The sequence below is a fragment of the Pongo pygmaeus genome, chromosome 15 (assembly GCF_028885625.2).
Source record: "Pongo pygmaeus isolate AG05252 chromosome 15, NHGRI_mPonPyg2-v2.0_pri, whole genome shotgun sequence".
NCBI classification, from domain to species: Eukaryota; Metazoa; Chordata; class Mammalia; order Primates; family Hominidae; genus Pongo; species Pongo pygmaeus.
This window is the reverse complement of record NC_072388.2, coordinates 18488260-18507237: the sequence shown is the minus strand read 5'-3', so window position 1 is coordinate 18507237 and position 18978 is coordinate 18488260. Positions and strand designations below refer to the sequence as shown.

At 47.2% G+C, this 18978-nt stretch overlaps 3 protein-coding genes across 7 annotated transcripts; 2 read left to right on the top strand and 1 right to left on the bottom strand.

The window, feature by feature from the left end:
- Positions 1-2359: 2359 nt before the first annotated feature.
- PIP4P1 (phosphatidylinositol-4,5-bisphosphate 4-phosphatase 1) lies at positions 2360-6569 on the top strand. 2 transcript variants are annotated; one of them, XM_054448373.2, is made up of 7 exons: positions 2360-2942; positions 3260-3450; positions 3807-3913; positions 4693-4798; positions 4986-5038; positions 5127-5217; positions 5720-6569. In XM_054448373.2, the coding sequence occupies exons 1-7, from the start codon at positions 2780-2782 to the stop codon at positions 5861-5863; spliced, it is 855 nt and encodes a 284-aa protein (XP_054304348.1). In that variant the 5' UTR covers positions 2360-2779; the 3' UTR covers positions 5864-6569. The 2 variants fall into 2 exon arrangements, with proteins under 2 accessions (XP_054304348.1, XP_054304349.1); XM_054448374.2 differs by having other exon boundaries at positions 2507-2921.
- Positions 6570-6662: 93 nt separating this feature from the next.
- On the bottom strand, positions 6663-9945 carry APEX1 (apurinic/apyrimidinic endodeoxyribonuclease 1). 4 transcript variants are annotated; one of them, XM_054448369.1, is made up of 5 exons: positions 9491-9945; positions 8696-8821; positions 8301-8488; positions 7562-7754; positions 6663-7433 (listed from the first exon to the last, which is right to left on the bottom strand). In XM_054448369.1, exons 2-5 carry the CDS (start codon positions 8751-8753, stop codon positions 6916-6918), a joined length of 957 nt encoding a protein of 318 aa, XP_054304344.1. In that variant the 5' UTR covers positions 8754-8821; positions 9491-9945; the 3' UTR covers positions 6663-6915. The 4 variants fall into 4 exon arrangements, with proteins under 4 accessions (XP_054304344.1, XP_054304345.1, XP_054304346.1 ...); XM_054448370.2 differs by lacking the exon at positions 9491-9945 and adding an exon at positions 9005-9220; XM_054448371.2 differs by lacking the exon at positions 9491-9945 and adding an exon at positions 9061-9209.
- On the top strand, positions 9571-17502 carry OSGEP (O-sialoglycoprotein endopeptidase). Its single transcript, XM_054448367.2, has 11 exons — positions 9571-9828; positions 11939-12058; positions 12239-12414; positions 15290-15385; positions 15544-15593; positions 15746-15824; positions 16390-16455; positions 16569-16659; positions 16869-16944; positions 17038-17136; positions 17280-17502. The coding sequence occupies exons 1-11, from the start codon at positions 9714-9716 to the stop codon at positions 17317-17319; spliced, it is 1008 nt and encodes a 335-aa protein (XP_054304342.1). The 5' UTR covers positions 9571-9713; the 3' UTR covers positions 17320-17502.
- Positions 17503-18978: the final 1476 nt, after the last annotated feature.

Genomic DNA, 18978 nt, shown 5'->3' with positions numbered 1-18978 from the left:
CAGAAGACAGGGATTTAGAGCTCCATTTCAATCTATCACTTAGCTTAAATGACTCCAGTTTACACAGCCTCAGTTTCCACATCTGTAAAATAAAGATATAGTCTTGGCTTCCCTGTCCATATCACAGTGGGTTGTGAAATAAAATGAATATAACTCTGAATGTGCTTTATTGGCCGGGCACAGTGGCTCACGCCTGTAATCCCAGCACTTCGGGAGGCCGAGGTGGGTGAATCATGAGTTCAAGAGATTGAAACCATCCTGGCCAACATGGTGAAACCCCATCTCTACTAAAAATACAAAAATTAGCTGGGTGTGGTGGCGCACACCTGTAATCCCAACTACTCGGGAGGCTGAGGCAGGAGAATCGCTTGATCCCGGGAGGTGGGCAGAGATCACACCACTGCACTCCAGCCTGGCGACAGAGTGAGACTCTGTCTCCAAAAAAAAAAAAAGTGCTTTATTAACTGTGAGCAAGTTCCAAATATTATGATTACTTTTTGCATTTTTCTGCCTATTGATCTACTCAACACAGAGCTCAGATCCTAGTTATCCATGCACAATACTCATTTTTCCTTATGTTTTAGAAGTTTTCTCTGGCTGCTCTAGCTAGAAGTGATCTCTTCTTTTCTTGAACTTGAATTACATTGTTTAATTCTTTTATTATGAAGCATGTGCTGTATCATGAATTTCTAGTATTGATATTTTTCCATGTAATAAAATACTAGTGCTGATTTTTTTTTTTTTTTTTTTTTGAGACAGGATCTTGCTCTGTTGCCCAGGTTGAGATCACGGCTCATTGTAACCTTGAACTCCTGGGCTCAAGCAATCCTCCACCTCAGCCTCCCAAAACACTGGGATTACAGGCATGAGCCACCACTCCTGGCCTGATATTTTATACTGTCAATGTTTACACTATTCTCTCTCCCTGCCCAGAGTGTAAGCTTTTTTAAGGAGTGTCTTTCACAAAGTGTAGATATTTAAAAAATATTTTTAGGACAGTTTTTGGAATATATGTGTAACTAGGGCGCAAATAATGAATCCTACTCCAACCCCAGACAATGCTTGAGCGTCTGTGTGCCACAAACTGCAGAAAGAGCAGCAGACTGGCCTCCCTCTATGGAGCTACAACCTCTTCCCTATTTTGTATCTGGAGCTTCCTTAGTTCTTTAAGTGTCTGTTAGGGGCTCTTATCTAACTGGTCGAAGGTTACTAGCTTCCAAGGAGAAGTTGGCCTGAGAAAACCCTGTCTAAAAAAATCAGGACCTAGGTGAAGTCTCCAACCCCTGTAGCAGCCAATTGCTGGGACATCAGCAGTTCCTTTGTTATTACATATTTGGGGCTGGCTGTACTTTCTTTGATGCACTTTCTTTCTCAGTGGAGAGTCTGCTAGCCAAACTGATAATGGACCTCCTCGGGGTTTATTGTTTTTATCAATTCCTTGTTGCTTCCCATATTTAAAGCAGTCCCAATTTGGGCTATGACTTGGGAAAAAATCAGGTGTGGTTCAGGCGCCCATAAAGACCACACGAGACTTCAGGTAGGGGAGGAGGCACTGCCCCTTTGCTGGAAGCAAAGTTGAGACAGGTCTAAAGACTGTCCCATCTGTCAAATAAGGTGACGAAAATAACCTTGTATTTGATTAATCCAATCAACAAATATGTGCGTATGTTAAAGGTTGGTAGTCATAAAATTGAGTAAAGGCACGGTGGCTTGCCCCTGTAGTCCCAGCTACTGGGAAGGCTTAGGCGGGAGATCAAACTCAGGAGTTTGGGTCCAGCATAGGCAAGACCCCATCTCTATTGAATTTTTTTTTTTTTTAGTAAAACGATGAAATCTTCTGGTAGTGGAGACACTAATGAAAAGATAATTTAACAATTTGATCAGCAATGGGGAAAGACGGGGCTCTGTAAGGACAGCTTCCAGGAAAACCCAGTCTTGTGTCCTGTCCCGAAAGTGACTCCAGCGACAAAGGCTGGAGTGATAATCTTAACTTTTTAATACATTTCCTCCTGGTACATCATTACTCTGACTTTTTAAAGGTACTTCTTTGAGTAGAACAGCTAACTTTGTCTACCGTTCCCCACCGTCCATTTTCTCCCCGCTCAGAAGATCCCAAGCTTCCGCACTCCTTTATTGCACCCGCCCAGCCTCCTTTAAAATGCATAAGCCACGCCCCCCATGTTCTGGCGCTAAGTTCGGGCCAATGCAGTTGCGCCGCTAGGATCACAGGACGAAAGAAGGAAAGTCACCAGCCAATAGGAAACCAGCTATAACGCAAAGCCGGAGAAAAGTGTTTTAGTGGTGTCTTTGAACGAATGAGGAGCAGAGCAACAGGGGCCGTGCAGCTTCCAGAAACACGTGACCAGTTGAGCAGACGCAGCCTAGCCCTACCTCCTGGTCTGGAGGTAGCGCGATGGGCGTCGCTCCCAATAGCTTGCAGAACCTCTAGTCACGTGCAGGTTTTGCAAGCCCAGCAGCATCTGGCAGGTCATGTGACAGTTGACGTTTGTGCGTCGCTTCCCAATGGAAAAGGAGAGGTGCCTTCACAGGACCAGGAATTGGTTTATCTACGCGAATAATAGCATGACCCGGGCGGGGATAGCCTATCACGTGCTGTTAGACGGAACGGGGCGGGGCAGGCCACTGGTTGCCGAGTGAGCTGGGCGCGCGGCGCGCAGGCGCCCTGGGGACCCGGTAGCGGCGGTGGCGGTGGCTGCGGTGACGGCAGAGGCGAAGGGAGCCGGATCCCCGACCTGAGCGGGAGGCGGCGGTGGCGGCCATGGCGGCAGATGGAGAGCGTTCCCCGCTGCTGTCTGAGCCCATCGACGGTGGCGCGGGCGGCAACGGTTTAGTGGGGCCCGGCGGGAGTGGGGCTGGGCCCGGGGGAGGCCTGACCCCCTCCGCACCACCGTACGGAGCCGGTAAACATGCCCCGCCCCAGGGTAAGCCGGGGCGGGTCCGAGGTGCTCCCCGGGGTACTCTGAGAGCCGGGGAGGGGGCGGGACCGAGGGCGGAGGCGGGTCCCAGTCGCCAGGTGCGGGACTGCTGCACCTGTGACTCGGCGAGGCTTCCTTCCCTCCGTAATCGCGATCACAGCCTAGGGACGGAAGGGGGTTCTGAGCAACCTGATAGAGGTGCCAATTATAAGAAGCCCTCCGAGCTTGGTCAGAGGGTTGAAGATCAGAAAGACTTCCCTACCACTGTGGAGCATCAGTGGGGGTGTAAGTGATCCCAGCCCTTCTATTTGCTTCCTCTCCAGCATTTCCCCCGTTTCCCGAGGGGCATCCAGCCGTGTTGCCTGGGGAGGACCCACCCCCCTATTCACCCTTAACTAGCCCGGACAGTGGGAGTGCCCCTATGATCACCTGCCGAGTCTGCCAATCTCTCATCAACGTGGAAGGCAAGATGCATCAGCATGTAGTCAAATGTGGTGTCTGCAATGAAGCCACCGTGAGTTATACATATCTATGAAATGGGCCCTGTTTCCTGGATCCTCTTTCTGATGTCTTGGTTCTAGACCCTGACCTTCCGACTGTTAGCCAAGTGCTCTTGATGATACCCAGGTTTCAGTTCTAGGTGTCTCACACAGCCATTTCCCCAGAAGCCACTCACCAAAGCTAATGTTTACTTTCTCTCACTTTCACACCTAGCCTAGTTCCTATTTGCAAATCTCATGATATAGTCTTTCTTTTATTTCTCCTTCCTGGCTAGCACCTTATTTTTCTGATCTCATAAAGTGTTTTTGGAGGGAAGTGGAGGGGATTGGGATTAGAGGTTTGCTTGCTGATGACCCTGTTATTCTCTAGCCAATCAAGAATGCACCCCCAGGGAAAAAATATGTTCGATGCCCCTGTAACTGTCTCCTTATCTGCAAAGTGACATCCCAACGGATTGCATGCCCTCGGCCCTACTGGTAAGAGGCATAAGGTGGGGAAGGGCCTAAGTGGGGAACTGGAAAGTCAAAAAAGGATGAGCATATATAGAGAATGTAAAGGTGAGAGAGCCTAGTGTTTATTTAGGAGAAAAGGCTTTGAAGCATGTGCCTCAGGAATGTTATAGCGGTCTTTCTCATTTCTCAATAAAAATATTGGGATGAAATGATGTCGTTTCGGAGAATCGACCCAGCCTTGGGGAGTGGGTGTGTTATCCTGAGGTCGGAGGGGAATTGGGGACCTGAAGTTTAAACAGTGCTCTTTCTTTCTCAAGGATTCTTGAGGGTATACAGTTGGGTGACAGAGTATCAAGTGTACAGAGAAGTCGAGTGACTTAATAGGCAGGGAGTGGGGTATGTGAAACAGGGACTGTGTGAAGATTTTTAGGATTAAAAATTTTTCAAACACAAGTTTGAAAATACAAGTCTTGCCGGGCGCAGTGGCTCACGCCTGTAATCCCAGCACTTTGGGAGGCCAAGGCGGGCAGATCACAAGGTCAGGAGATCGAGACCATCCTGGCTAACACGGTGAAACCCCGTCTCTACTAAAAATACAAAAAATTAGCCGGGCGTGGTGGCGGGCGCCTGTAGTCCCAGCTACTCGGGAGGTTGAGGCAGGAGAATGGTGTGAACCCGGGAGGCGGAGCTTGCAGTGAGCCGAGATCACGCCACTGCACTCCAGCCTGGGCGACAGAGCGAGACTCCGTCTCAAAAAAAAAAAAAAAAAAGAAAGAAAATACAAGTCTTTTTCTTTTGTATAGCAAAAGAATCATCAACCTGGGGCCTGTGCATCCCGGACCTCTGAGTCCAGAACCCCAACCCATGGGTGTCAGGGTTATCTGTGGACATTGCAAGAATACTTTTCTGGTGAGGAAGGGGTATTGGGAAGGGGAGGGGAAAGGAGACTAGGAGTCATTTCGAGTATATTTCTTGGAGTAATGGTAATGACCCCTGAAAGGTCTGTCCTATGGGAACATGTTCTGCATCCCCACCCCAAGGTTCTCATTGAGGGGGACCCTGTTTGTGCTATTATTTTCGTTTTCTTTCTCCATAGTGGACAGAGTTCACAGACCGCACCTTGGCACGTTGTCCTCACTGCAGGAAAGTGTAAGTGATTAGGGATTGAGCTGGTTGATGTATGGAGTAAAAACTACAAGGCCATAGAAAGCATCCATTTCTATTTGCCTCCCCACAGGTCATCTATTGGGCGCAGATACCCACGTAAGAGATGTATCTGCTGCTTCTTGCTTGGCTTGCTTTTGGCAGTCACTGCCACTGGCCTTGCCGTGAGTACCCTTGCCCCAACCTCTTTCATTCTGCAGCCTCATCTCCATAGGCTAAGATCTGGGAAATTGCTACCCTAAAAAAAAGTGGAAGAAACTTGGGGGAGTAGTTTGTTTTGTTTTAAGATATGGATGAGCTAAAGTGCAAGGTGGCTGATCAAGCAGACTTTATTACTACTAAAAGAGTGAAAAACAGCCTTCCTTTCTCTGTAGGATGGGGATAGGACAGTGAAATTCTTAATTTAAGAGTTGCTATTTGCAAACCTGGCTCAGTTGTCACATATTAAGAAAATCTGAGATACAGTGTGCAATGGGATGAGTATGTTACACCTAGGGGAAGGGAGCTGATCAGCTCTGCCTTTAAGAAGGTCCCTGAGGGTGGCTACGTGTGGATAAGGAACAAGGACTGAAGCGTGAGTTATTACTGTTCTTAGAACTAATAGGAGGTAGTGGAGACCAGCATTAACCCCATCTTTCTTTTCTTCTCCCTCCTTATCTTCATCAGTTTGGCACATGGAAGCATGCACGGCGATATGGAGGCATCTATGCAGCCTGGGCATTTGTCATCCTGTTGGCTGTGCTGTGTTTGGGCCGGGCCCTTTACTGGGCCTGTATGAAGGTCAGCCACCCTGTCCAGAACTTCTCCTGAGCCTGATGACCCACAGACTGTGCCTGGCCCCTCCCTGGTGGGGACAGTGACACTACGAAGGGAGCTGGGGTAGTTAAAGGCTCCCGGGGCTTCTGTAAAGAAGCCAAGCAGCTGCCTTCCTTTTCCCTGGGGAGAGGTAGGAAGGAACCAGGCCCTCACTTAGGTTTGGAGGGGCAGATAAGAGCACTGCTGACCATCTGCTTTCCTCCAAGGGTTGCTGTGTCTAGGGTGAAGTAGGCAAAACGTTGCCCTTAAAACTGGGCCCTAAAGACGGTTCCAGCCTTGTCCTTCCTTTGTGCTCCCTGAGAGCCATTCCTGTCCCTTACACATTCCAGGGCAGGGTGGGGGTGGGTAGCCCTGGGGGTTCCCCTCCCTCTTGTGCACCATTAGGACTTTGCTGCTGCTATTGCACTTCACCAGAGGTTGGCTCTGGCCTCAGTACCCTCAGTCTCCTCTCCCCACATTGTGTCCTGTGGGGGTGGGGTCAGCCGCTGCTCTGTACAGAACCACAGGAACTGATGTGTATATAACTATTTAATGTGGGATATGTTCCCCTATTCCTGTATTTCCCTTAATTCCTCCTCTCGACCTTTTTTACCCGCCCCCCCTAGTTGCAGTATTTAACTGTGCTGGGTAGGGTTGCTCAGTCTTTGGGGGAGGTTAGGGACTTATCCTGTGCTTGTAAATAAATAAGGTCATGACTCTATGCTTTTTCAGTTGTTAACTTGTGTGCATGAAAATATAAGGAGGAAGGGAATGTGTAGCCCCACGAAGGGGTAAGACACAAAGACAGCAAGGCTGAAACTATGGCTCTTTATTTTCATGTGGATAATTCAAACAAAGTCATTAGTAGTCTTTGTTCAATTTATTTTAAAAAACAAAAAACCCTCAAATAAAAAATCTTCGGCTTAAAAGAACTCTAAGTCTATCACAGGAGCCTGGTTGGAGGATTCCTATTTTTATAGATGAGAAATAGAATGCAGATTTCTCTGAAGAGTGTTTAAAGGAGGAGGGAGCTTATTTCCCAGGCTCAAAGTGATTTAGGGGTGGTGTCACAGTGCTAGGTATAGGGTGATAGGACAGTGATCACTGCCGAGGGCCTTGGAACGGATCTTGCTGTCACACAATGCAGTTAACAGAGAGTGGGACAACAAAAAGTAATCAAGGCGCCAACCAACATTCTTGGATCTAGCATTCATCATGTAAGTCCAAAAGGTGTAGGCATAGGGTGTGTTGGGGTAGAGGTGCCTAAAGCTGTCAGCCAGTGGCACAGCCTGCAGTAATTCCCCAAAGCCTTGGCGCTCTTGTGGCGTGAAGCCAGCATTCTTTTTGTTTCCCTTGGGGTTGCGAAGGTCAATTTCTTCATGTGCCACATTGAGGTCTCCACACAGCACAAGGGGCTTTCGGGAAGCCAAGCCCTTCAAGAACCTGCGAAAGGCTTCATCCCAGCGCTGCCGGTACTCCAGTCGTACCAGACCTCGGCCTGCATTAGGTACATATGCTGTTACCAGCACAAACGAGTCAAATTCAGCCACAATCACCCGGCCTTCCTGATCATGCTCCTCCTCGCCTACAGAAATGAAACAGAATTAGCATAAAAAACTGTAAGAAAAGGGAAAGCAATCGAGGTGGGGCAGAGATGGAGAATTAGCAATTGGTTTTGAAGAGTTCAGGCATTAGGCATCAATAGGGTCTCACCTATGCCGTAAGAAACTTTGAGTGGGCACTGGCGGGAAAGCAGGCCCACGCCACTGTACCCTTCCTTGTCCGAAGGAGCTGACCAGTATTGATGAGAGAGTCCAGGCAGCTCCTGAAGTTCAGCTGGTAGTTTGTTCTCTGAACATTTGGTCTCTTGAAGGCACAGTATATCTGGGGCTTCTTCCTTTACCCACTGTAAGTGAAAAGAAAGGTGGAAAATGTATTATCAGTTCAGCAGAACATTTATTGAATAATCTATATGCTAAGTCATAGATATGCACAGGTTAAACAGTCTCTTGGCCTAAGGAGTTCGAGTCAAGCAGCACAATATTTAAACAATTCTAAGCTAGATAAATGACAACAAATATAGAGAGGTAAGAAAGTCTTACATGCTATACTAAGGAGATGTGTTTTTTCTATAGGCAGTGGATAGCAAGCTAAGATTTTTAAGCTATAGTTAATGGAATGGAGGACAGGCTGAAGATAAAATGGAGGAAGTATAGTAAAGAGGTTTTTGCAACATTCTGGGAAGAGGAGAGAACATTAAAAAAGAAAATGGCAATGGAAGTGAAAGAACAGACATTTAGGAAATACAACTGGCAAGACTGGGGAAGCCCCACAGAAAACTGCGGGCAGGAGAAAAATAAAATAGCCTGAAGGCTAAACGGAGAAAAGGGGTGACTAAACCCTAAGACCATTCAATACCAAAAAATGTCTCTTCCCCTCAAATTCCACTCACATCTAATCCTTTCTTCTTAATCCAGGCTCGAAGCCCATCCACATTCCAAGAGCAGATCTTGAGTGTGGCAGGTTTGCCACTGGGTGAGGTTTTCTGATCTGGGGGGTCCTCATACAGGGCTGGGCCCTCTCCTGCTGCCTCTTTGTCATTTTTCTTTGCGGTCGTCTTACTCTTCTTAGCCTCTGGCTCTATAAAATGAGTAATATATACTGACAAAAAGCTGGTGGTTTCCAACTACGATCCGGGGTTAATTACAGACCCAACGAAAGCCTACGGTTACTGCATCTTCACAAACCCCTGCAAAAATGAGTCGGCCCGTACTTACCGTACATCAAGGGAATTACAAACACCCCCGCCGCAGCTTCTAGGAAGAAGGGCTCATTTCATTCTCTTACCTGTCTTGAGTTCATCCCCGTCTTCTGCCACCGCTCCCTTTTTCCCACGCTTCGGCATTCCCGTAACGAACGCCCTTCGGCAGCTGTACCGCGTCACCCACCGAAGCAATATTTCTACCGCGTCGCCTACAGACGCAAAGAAATCATGAAACCAGCTAAGGCTGGGGAGAAGACTCCTCCCAAAAGCGTCCCCGCACCAGGTCCCGCCTTTCAAACCATGTTATCTCTAAATCCTTTCCCCGCCTCCGTGCATCATAGGCCCTTCAGCCCCTCACCCACGAAACTAGATCATTTCATAGTGCCTTGTACCCTACTCGCGAGATCCGCCCTCCAGCCAATTGAGGATCTTAATTAAGGGTCCTGACTCAAGCTTGCCGTTCAGACTGCCAGCGAAGCCCCTCTTATGAGCAAAAGAGCAACCCCGTATCTGCACTGGTCTGATGGCAGCCTAGCTCCTCCTAACCCGAGCACAAAGAAGGGTGCGCGCTGAGCCCCCACGTGGGTAGCGGACCTGGTCACGTGGTCAGAGGCACGCTTCACGCGGCCGGAGAATGCGCGTGATTGGTCTGTCTGACACCACGTGACGGAGACGCTTAGCCTCGCCTCCCTTCTCTAATTCTCCAGGAGACTTAGGGCCCCAACCCTCCCTCGGGCTGTTTATCGTTGTGCCAGATGCGCAGCGCATTGTGTGACACTGACTTAAGAGTCTAACTGTGCAAGAGGGAAAAAAACAGTGGAGAAGGCTGGGCTGGACCACGGGAAAGAGATAGGAAAACGGATAGGAATATAACGCACAGAGTCGGCTCGGCGTCCCTGGCAGTTAGGAAGACAGGTCCCTGGAGGGGCCTTGGCGGGTCTCGGCTCGCGGGAGTTCTGCGGTGTCGCTCCCAGTGCTATCTGCAGGCAGGCCAGCTTCCTCTGCGCTCCGGAAAGCTGCGGCCCAGCGCGGACTAGTGAGGACCTCCACAGCTCCTGACATTGCTAGGCGTGCTGTCGGCGTTTTCTCCCAGGCTCCGCCATGCCGGCGGTGCTGGGTTTTGAAGGCAGCGCCAATAAGATTGGCGTGGGTGTGGTGCGGGATGGCAAGGTGCTGGCGAACCCGCGGCGGACTTATGTCACACCTCCGGGCACAGGTGGGTGAGTAGGGGACTTAAGAGTTTTCCGCGCACTTCCCCGCACAGAATCAGCCTTCCATCTTCCTAAATACTAGTGAGGTGCAGCTTTTGATCCGAGTCTCATTGAAATTATGTGACATTATTGACGTCACAAGGCTGATGACTAGAAGAGTTACAAGCACTTGGACGTGGATCTGATGAGTTCATTTACCTTTTACTGAGCGCATTTTATGTGCTGAGTATTCAGAAATAGATGTTATACTGCTGTGGAGTCAGACATACAAATAGATGTTTATACTACAGCATGATAAAAAGTATAATAGAGATGGACTCGGAATATTCTGTTTAAAAAACGCTTAGCAGGAGTATAGATTCCAGTTGCCCTGAATATACACTCCCTTTTTAAAAAAAATTTATTTTTTGAAATATTCTAGGATGAGTAGAGAGATGAGAGTGGAAAGACTCCCGGCTTACATGTCAGACAGAACTGGCTGGCTTTGCTATATTCATATTAAATATTTTTGTTTTGGACATTTGGCCTTTATTTTTTAATTTTTTTTTTGAGACAGAGTCTTTCTCTGTCGCCCAGGCTGGAATGCAATGGCAAGATCTCGGCTCACTGCAATCTCTGCCTTCCAGATTCAAGCGATTCTTCTACCCCAGCCTCCCAAGTAGCTAGGACTGTAGGTGTGTGCCACCACACCCAGCTAATTTTTGTATGTTTAGTAGAGTCGGGGTTTCACCAGGCCAAGCTGGTCTCGAACTCCTGACCTCAGATGATCCGCCCACCCCAGCCTCCCAAAGTGTGGAAATTACAGGCGTGAGCCACCGCCCAGGCCTGGTCTTTGTTTTTAAGATGGGAATAATACTTATATCATTAGGTCTTGAAGATTAGATGAAAGTACGAAACACGGCTGGGCGTGGTGGCTCACGCCTGTAATCCCAGCACTTTGGGAGGCCAAGGCGGGCAGATCACCTGAGGTTGCGGTTCGAGACCAGCCTGACCAACATGGAGAAACCCCGTCTCCACTAAAAAATACAAAAAATTAACCGGGCGTGGTGGCGCATGCCTGTAAACCCAGCTACTCGGGAGGCTGAGGCAGGAGAATTGCTTGAACCCGGGAGACAGAGGTTGTGGTGAGCCAAGATGGTGCCATTGCACTCCAGCCTGGGCATCAAGAGTGAAACTCCGTCTCAAAAGAAAAAAAAGTACAAAACACATTACAACTTTTAATTGATATTTTAAATAAGCTATTATATCTTGCCTATTCTCCCCTCAAACACTTGCATACATAGGAGAGGGCAGCTGACTTGCATGTATCTGAAAAGCCTCCCTGAACAGGTGATGTTGTGACAGATTACTCATTTGAAATATATATGTATGTTTAGCATTCACTCCTCTAGGCACTTGGGCACTGGGAGTACAAAGATAAATAAAATACTCAATGCTTTGAGATACTCATGATTAAGCTGAGCAAATCATAGAAAATTATAATGCTATAATTGTTATGTTAAATAAATGACATCATCATGCATAGAGTTCTGTAGGGTCACAGAGAAAGATCACCAAAGGCCGGGCACGGTGGCTGAGGCCTGTAATCCCAGCACTTTGGGAGGCCGAGGCGGACGGATCACGAGGTCAGGAGTTCGAGACCAGCCTGGCCAATATGGTGAAACCACGTCTCTACTAAAAATGCAAAAGTTAGCTGGGCGTGGTGGTGTCGCCTCTAGTCCCAGCTACTCGGGAGGCTGAGGCAGAGGAGTCGCTTGAACTCAGGAGGTGGAGGTTGCAGTGAGCTGAGATCGTGCCACTGCACTCCAGCCTGGGTGACAGAGCTGAGACTGTCTCAAAAGAAAAAAAAAAAAAAAATCACCAAAGGGTATGAGGTAGATACCACTTGCATTGAGACCTGAAGGCTGAGTAGGGTAAGAAGAAGAGCATTTCTGAAAGTTGAACAGCCTATATAGAAGCCGGAAAGAGTAGATCTGAAAACGTGGAAGATGGGATGCTTGGGGAAAGTGAAAGGACTCTTACTACATCACTAAAACTCCTGTAGCTTTCTTTAACTTCCTACCTACCTTTGCTACAGAAAGTCCTTGTGATCTCTGACCTATGTTCATTTTCTAGGATTCCTTCCAGGTGATACAGCCAGGCATCACCGAGCTGTTATCCTAGATCTGCTGCAGGAGGCACTAACAGAGTCTGGATTAACCTCCCAGGATATCGATTGCATTGCGTACACCAAGGGTATGGCTGGGAGAGTGGTCAACGATGGAGGAATATACCTGCAACCTGGCTAGGTCAAAATAGCCAACACCTTACCTCTGCCACCATCACTACCCCTACCCCACCTCACATCCCTTACTTCCCCCACCTATTGTTTTTTTCCAGTCTCTAGGATTATAACTTCCATTTCTCTCTCCCTAGGCCCTGGCATGGGTGCCCCACTGGTTTCTGTGGCTGTTGTGGCCCGTACTGTGGCCCAGCTATGGAATAAGCCGTTGATGGGTGTGAACCACTGTATAGGCCACATTGAGATGGGCCGCCTCATCACTGGAGCCACCAGCCCAACCGTGTTGTATGTGAGTGGAGGAAACACGCAGGTATTTAGAGTGCTCCACCCACTCCATCTCAATTTCTGAGGCACTGAACCAGTATCTTCTTTGTTCTGCCTGAGTCGTGGCAATGTCAGGAACAAAGATGGACTCATCTGAACCTAAAATACCGTAGACCAGAAAACCCCCAACAGAGTTTGTAACATTGCGGGTTTTGGCAGCGTGATCAGAACGCTAGATGGCTTATCATGATCAGACTTTATATCCGATTATAAAGATTAGGAATTTCTACTTCAGGAAAGGAATGAATGGGATTGAAAAGGATTGAAGTCTTCAAAACAATGAATAGCTGAAAGATCTTGCATTATTTCGAAGCTTATTTTTTCTATAAATCTTAGCAATTGAAACTAACGGTTGCTGGGTACGGCAACTCGTGCCTGTAATTCCAGCACTTTGGGAGGTCGAGGCGGGTGGATCATCTGAGGTCAGGAGTTTGAGCCCAGCCTGGCCAACATGGCAAAACCCCATCTGTGCTAAAAATAGCAAAAATTAATTTGGTGTGGTGGTGGGTGCGTGTAACCCTGGCAACTCCAGAGGCCGAGGCAGGAGAATCACTTGAACCCAGGAGGCGGAGGTTGCGGTGAACTGAGATCGCACCATTGCACTCCAGCCTGGGCAACAAGAGCAAAACTCTGTCTCAAAAAAAAAAAAAACAAACAAAAAACAAAAAAAAACAACTAAAGGACGCGACCTGATTTCTTATTTTAGGGCAACTACATGCTTTGTTTTTATATTACTGGAAACGATTATGTAGACTTTGTTATTCTAAGAGTTTAGAAATATAAATAACTTTAAGAAATACTTTGTAAATTATAGAAGGTATTTTATTTTATTTTGTCTTATTTATTTATTTATTTGAGACGGAGTTTCGCTCTTATTGTCCAGGTTGGAGTGCAATGGTGCAACCTTGGCTCATTGCAGCCTCTGCCTCCCAGGTTCAAACTATTCTTTACTCCTGAGTAGCTGGGATTACAGGCACCCGCCACTATACCTGGCTAATTTTTTGTGTTTTTAGTAGAGACGGGGTTTCACCCTGTTGGTCAGGCTGGTCTTGAACTCCGGACCTCAGGTGATCCACCTGCCTCGGCCTCCGTAAGTGCTGGGATTACAGGCGTGAGCCACCGTGCCCAGCCAGAAGGTATTTTAAATGTATAGGTGAAGCTAAAGTTGTTTGGGTTACCTTATATGACCTTTTTAAGGTTGGGATTGGATTCCCTTCCAACAGAACACTTGGTTATCATTAGAAATAGTTCAGCATTGTCCCCAGCTCATGAAAGGGTTGTGTCGGGAAGATGAGGCACATGTTTCCCATGAAAACGATGCAGAAACTTCAGCAGGTAGAGGGCAAGTAGTTGGTTGAGGCCTGAAGGATGACATACAAGGTTAGTGACTTGGGTTGTGGAAAGTATAATGGAGGCTACAAGAGTTGATGAAAAGGAGCAGTGACGGTTTTGTCTTCCTCTTCTCTTTTAATGTTTGCTTAGGTGTAAGAAACAGGGAGGGTGATTAGGTGGAGAGGAGTGGATAGCAGAAGCAGAAAGGCAGGATTTTTCCCTCTCCTTTGTTACTATCTTTTTGACAGCAGATTAAGATCTATATCAGAAAGGGAAGAAATCTCTTCTCTTTTAATGTTTGCTTAGGTGTAAGAAACAGGGAGGGTGATTAGGTGGAGAGGAGTGGATAGCAGAAGCAGAAAGGCAGGATTTTTCCCTCTCCTTTGTTACTATCTTTTTGACAGCAGATTAAGATCTATATCAGAAAGGGAAGAAATCCCTAACAGCACTGGGAAGGGAAAGGGACTTCTTAAGGTTCGTAGGAAGCCGTCGGTGTTATAAGTGTGCAGCATATGTGTCAGTAGGTGACAGATATTCTCTGTGCTAAAAGTTGGTCACACATGAAGAATGGCCTTAATACAAAAAAGTAGTTGGGCGTGGTGGTGGGTGCCTGTAATCCCAGCTACTTGGGAGGCTGAGGCAGGAGAATTGCTTGAACCCGGGAGGCAGAGGTTGCAGTGAGCTGAGATCATGCCATTGCACTCCAGCCTGGGCGACAGAGCAAGACTCTGTCTCAGAAAAAACAAACAAAGAAAGAAAAATGGCCTTAAGTGAATTGCCATTGCTGACTTGGCTGGGCCATTCGTCTGACTCCATATGAGATTTTTGAGTTCTTCAACTCTGCTTCTTGGTTCTAAATACCACTGCCCAGCTGGATACGGTGGTTCACACCTATAATCCCAGCACTTTGAGAGGCTGAGGCAGGTAGATTGCTGGAGACCAGGAGTTTGAGACCAGGCTGGGCAACATAGTGAGACCCCATCTCTACAAAAATATAAAAATTAGCCACACATGGTAGCCCAGCTACTCAGGAAGCTGAGGTGGGAGAATCCTTTGAGCCTAGGAGGTGGAGGCTACAGTGAGCTATGATCACACCACTCCACTCCAGCCTGGGAGACAGAGCGAGACCGTGTCTCAAAAAAACAAATACCACTGCCACTGTGTCATAATTTAGAAGGATTCATGTTCTCTGCCTCCAAGCAGAAAAGCCTGTTCCCTACTGTCAAGACTGCATTTAAGGGATGTATTAGGAACTTCTAAGCCGGAAAACAAATGTATTTGAAATGACAATTTATTTCTGCCTGAACCTAGACTGTTTAGGAATCTGTTCCTGGAATCCTCAGGGTATACAGATTTCTTCTCAAATCAGAGCTGTAAAAAGTACCCATTCACCAGTTGGGAGACACCTTTCTTCCACTTCTTATTGGAAGCCCTGGTGGTCATGTTGATCCTCTGCTATGTTTTTCTCCCAAAGCCAAATAATCCTCTTTACAAACTTGGGGTTTCATGGACATCCTCATCACCCTTAGGTGATTGCATACTCGGAACATCGTTACCGTATCTTTGGGGAAACCATCGATATTGCAGTGGGTAATTGTCTGGATCGTTTCGCTCGAGTGCTGAAGGTAAGCCAGTGGGGCTGCAGAGAACATAAAATGTGGGTGAATTTTTGGGAAGCCATGGAGGTGGAGGGAGGAAATAGTAAATAAGCTTCTTATGCTTCCTGCATATCTGATTTCATCCTCTTCCGTTCCCTCCTTCCTTATTTTTTTTGTTCTGCTAGATTTCTAATGACCCAAGTCCAGGATACAACATTGAACAGATGGCAAAGCGGTAAGGGGACATAAGGTGGAAGCAGGCTGGCTGCTGGGGCTTCAGGGATTTCCCCATATACGGTATATATTAACAAAATTTGGGAGGGGCTTTGGAGGGTGAGAAGCCAGCTGACTGTAGGCTTAGTGCCTCGTATGCTTATTCCCACATAGAGGCAAGAAGCTAGTTGAGCTGCCATACACTGTAAAGGGGATGGACGTCTCATTCTCAGGGATCCTGTCTTTCATTGAGGTGAGGGTGAGAGAGGTGATGAGACGGGCACTTTCATGCTTTTTGAATGAAGCGTATCTGTTTTACTTACCATTGTATTTCGTATAGCTCAGTGTATTCATATAGCACAGTACTGGTCCATATCATATGCTGGGTAAATTCATTTAGAAGGTATTCATTGAATATCTCTGTGTGCCAGATACTGTTCTAGATAGTAGAGATGCAGCATGGAGCAAAACAAAAATCCCTGCCTACGTGGAGCTTAGATTCTAAATGGGGGGGGTGGGGGAGATAAGAAAGGGGAAAATAATGAAGTGCCAGATGATGATGAGTACAGGTGAAAAATGAAGCAGGGTAAGTAAGGGGTGAGAGATGTCAGGACAAGCATTCAAAAAGTAATGATTGCATCTTAAATGAATGCTGCTCATTCTATACCATGATGCCAGTGAAGGCAATGTGGTACAGGGTGTGCGGGTAACTTGAATTGTGGTGAAACGTGGTGACCCTCTGAATGCATTAATTTTTGCTCTCATGTAATCCCAAAACCATGATTTGTTGATTCTTTTGTTTTTCCTTTTAATTGTAGGATGTAGCCCATCGGATGCTGGCCACAGGCGAGTGTACTCCTGAGGATCTGTGTTTCTCCCTGCAGGTAATGCAGTAACAAGCTGGGACAGAAAGTTGGGGCTGGAGGAGGTTTTATATTGTAGAGCAGAACTAATCTGGGATGCCCTCTAATATTTTCTCCTTATCTGTCCCCGACAGGAAACTGTGTTTGCGATGCTGGTAGAGGTCACAGAGCGAGCCATGGCACATTGTGGCTCCCAGGAGGCCCTCATTGTGGGAGGAGTGGGGTGTATGTATCATTGAAGTGCTCCTCTTTCCTGTTCTTAGCACGGTGTGTCTTCCTCCTGATACTCTAAATCATTAAGGGTTTGGAGTAGGCTTCCCAATCCTTGCCCCGGTCCCCTAGTCATTGTTCTGAGTAAGTGCACATGACGTGTTCTGCTGGACCATGAAGAGATAGCTAAAACTAAGCTAATCCTGTTCCCTACCTCTCTGTAGGTAATGTGAGGCTACAGGAGATGATGGCAACAATGTGCCAGGAACGTGGAGCCCGGCTTTTTGCTACAGATGAGAGGTAAAGACACTTTCCCTTTGGTTTCTTTTTTAATTCTCCTGTTACAGTGATTTTCCACCTTAGATCCCGATTTTCGTATCTCTTGCATCCCAGATTCTGTATTGACAATGGAGCCATGATAGCCCAGGCTGGCTGGGAGATGTTTCGGGCCGGACACAGGACCCCACTCAGTGATTCTGGGGTTACACAGAGGTGAGTGATTCACCTCTTGGTGAGGGTAGATTATTGGGACATAGACAAAAACAGCAGGGAAGAGAGTCCAGGAACACGAGGGCAAGAAGAATGGAAGGTGTTAAGGGCCGGCTCTCCACCATGTTTCTTCTGTTTTTCCACAGGTATCGGACAGATGAAGTAGAGGTGACCTGGAGGGACTAATAAGATTAACAGAATCAGAGTAGCTAGTTCCTTAACTGGAACCCAAAGGACCCTGTGCCTCAATCTCTATCCTGATGTCATGGGAGTCCTAGCAAAGCTATAGACTCCAGGCAAGGCTTGGGATCCTTTATGGAACCCCAAGATGACTCAGCAATAAAATATTTTTGGTTTTTTGGTTTTGTATGTTGGTGATTGGATTGTGTTGTTCAGGACCAATATAGATTTGGTGCTGGATAAATTCTTGTTGGAGCCTGCTGCTGTGGAACCAAGAATGAGGTATCTTTTTTTTTTTTTAAGAAATGGAGTCTTGGCGGCCTGGCACAGTGGCTCACGCCTATAATCCCAGCACTTTGGGAGGCTGAGGCGGGCGGATCACGAGGTCAGGAGATCGAGACCATCTTGGCTAACACGGTGAAACCCCGTCTCTACTAAAAATTAAAAAAAATAAGCCGGGCATGGTGGCGGGTGCCTGTAGTCCCAGCTTCTCAGGGAGGCTGAGGCAGGAGAATGGCTTGAACCTGGGAGGCGGAGCTTGCAGTGAGCCACTGCACTCTAGCCTGGGCGACAGAGCAAGATTCCGTCTCAAAAAAAAAAAAGAAACGGAGTCTTGCTGTGTTGCCCGGGCTGGTCTCAAACTGGGCTCAAGCAGTCTTACCACCTCAGCCTCCTGAGTAAGGATACCATTGTGCCTAGCAACAATAGTATTATCATAACTATTATTTTAGTATCAGGTCCTGTGCTAACTGCTTTACATTCATCCTCTCATTTAAATTCTTTGAAGTGGGTATACAAGACTTCTCTCAAAATAGCCTGGAGGCTGGGTGCAGTGGCTCACACCTGTTATCCCAGCGCTGTGGGAGGCCAAGTCAGGAGGATTCCTTGAGCCCAGGAGTTTGAGCCCAGCCTGGGCAAATAGCAAGACACCATCTATTTGAAAAATTTAAAAATTATCTGGGCATGGTGGCGCACATCTGTAGTCCCAGCTCCAAGGGAGGCTGAGGCGGGAAGATAGCTTGAGCCCAGGAGTTTGAGGTTGCAGTGAGCTGTGATTGAGCCACTGCATTCCAGCCTGAGTGACAGAATAAAACCTTGTCTCTTAAAAACAAACAAACAAACAAACAGCCTGGAGGTTGGTCTAATTTGTAACTCTAGAGTAAAACTGCCTGTACTCCATATACTTTCTCCTACATGCACATCCATTGGCAGGCTTGAGGAATGCCCGCAGATGTACATCCCTCCCTACCACAAACAACAGAACAAATCTCATACCCTTTATCTTATTGATGTTGATATCAGTCATCACAATTAGTCCTAAACTACTGAGTCATTTCATCTTTTACACTTAATAACCATGTATCTCCACTCTGTTTTGTCTCCATCTGCCTACGTTTTCCAACTCTAGAAGCTCTTCCACTGTGCCCTCTGGAACTGATGGCCAGTCGTTAGTCAAATTCTGTGTAGCCTCAACCTCTTCCCTGAACGTTCCCGTCACATTTATGCTCTTCAGACTTGGTTTCTTATGAGGACTCTGCTGCTTCTATCACCTCGGTAGTGGTGGCATTTTCCCTTCCACACCCATTGTACTACTGGGCCTGGAGGTGGTGCACGTGTCCTCATACTGTTTCCAGACCATTGTCCCTCATCCCTAGTACCCTTCTG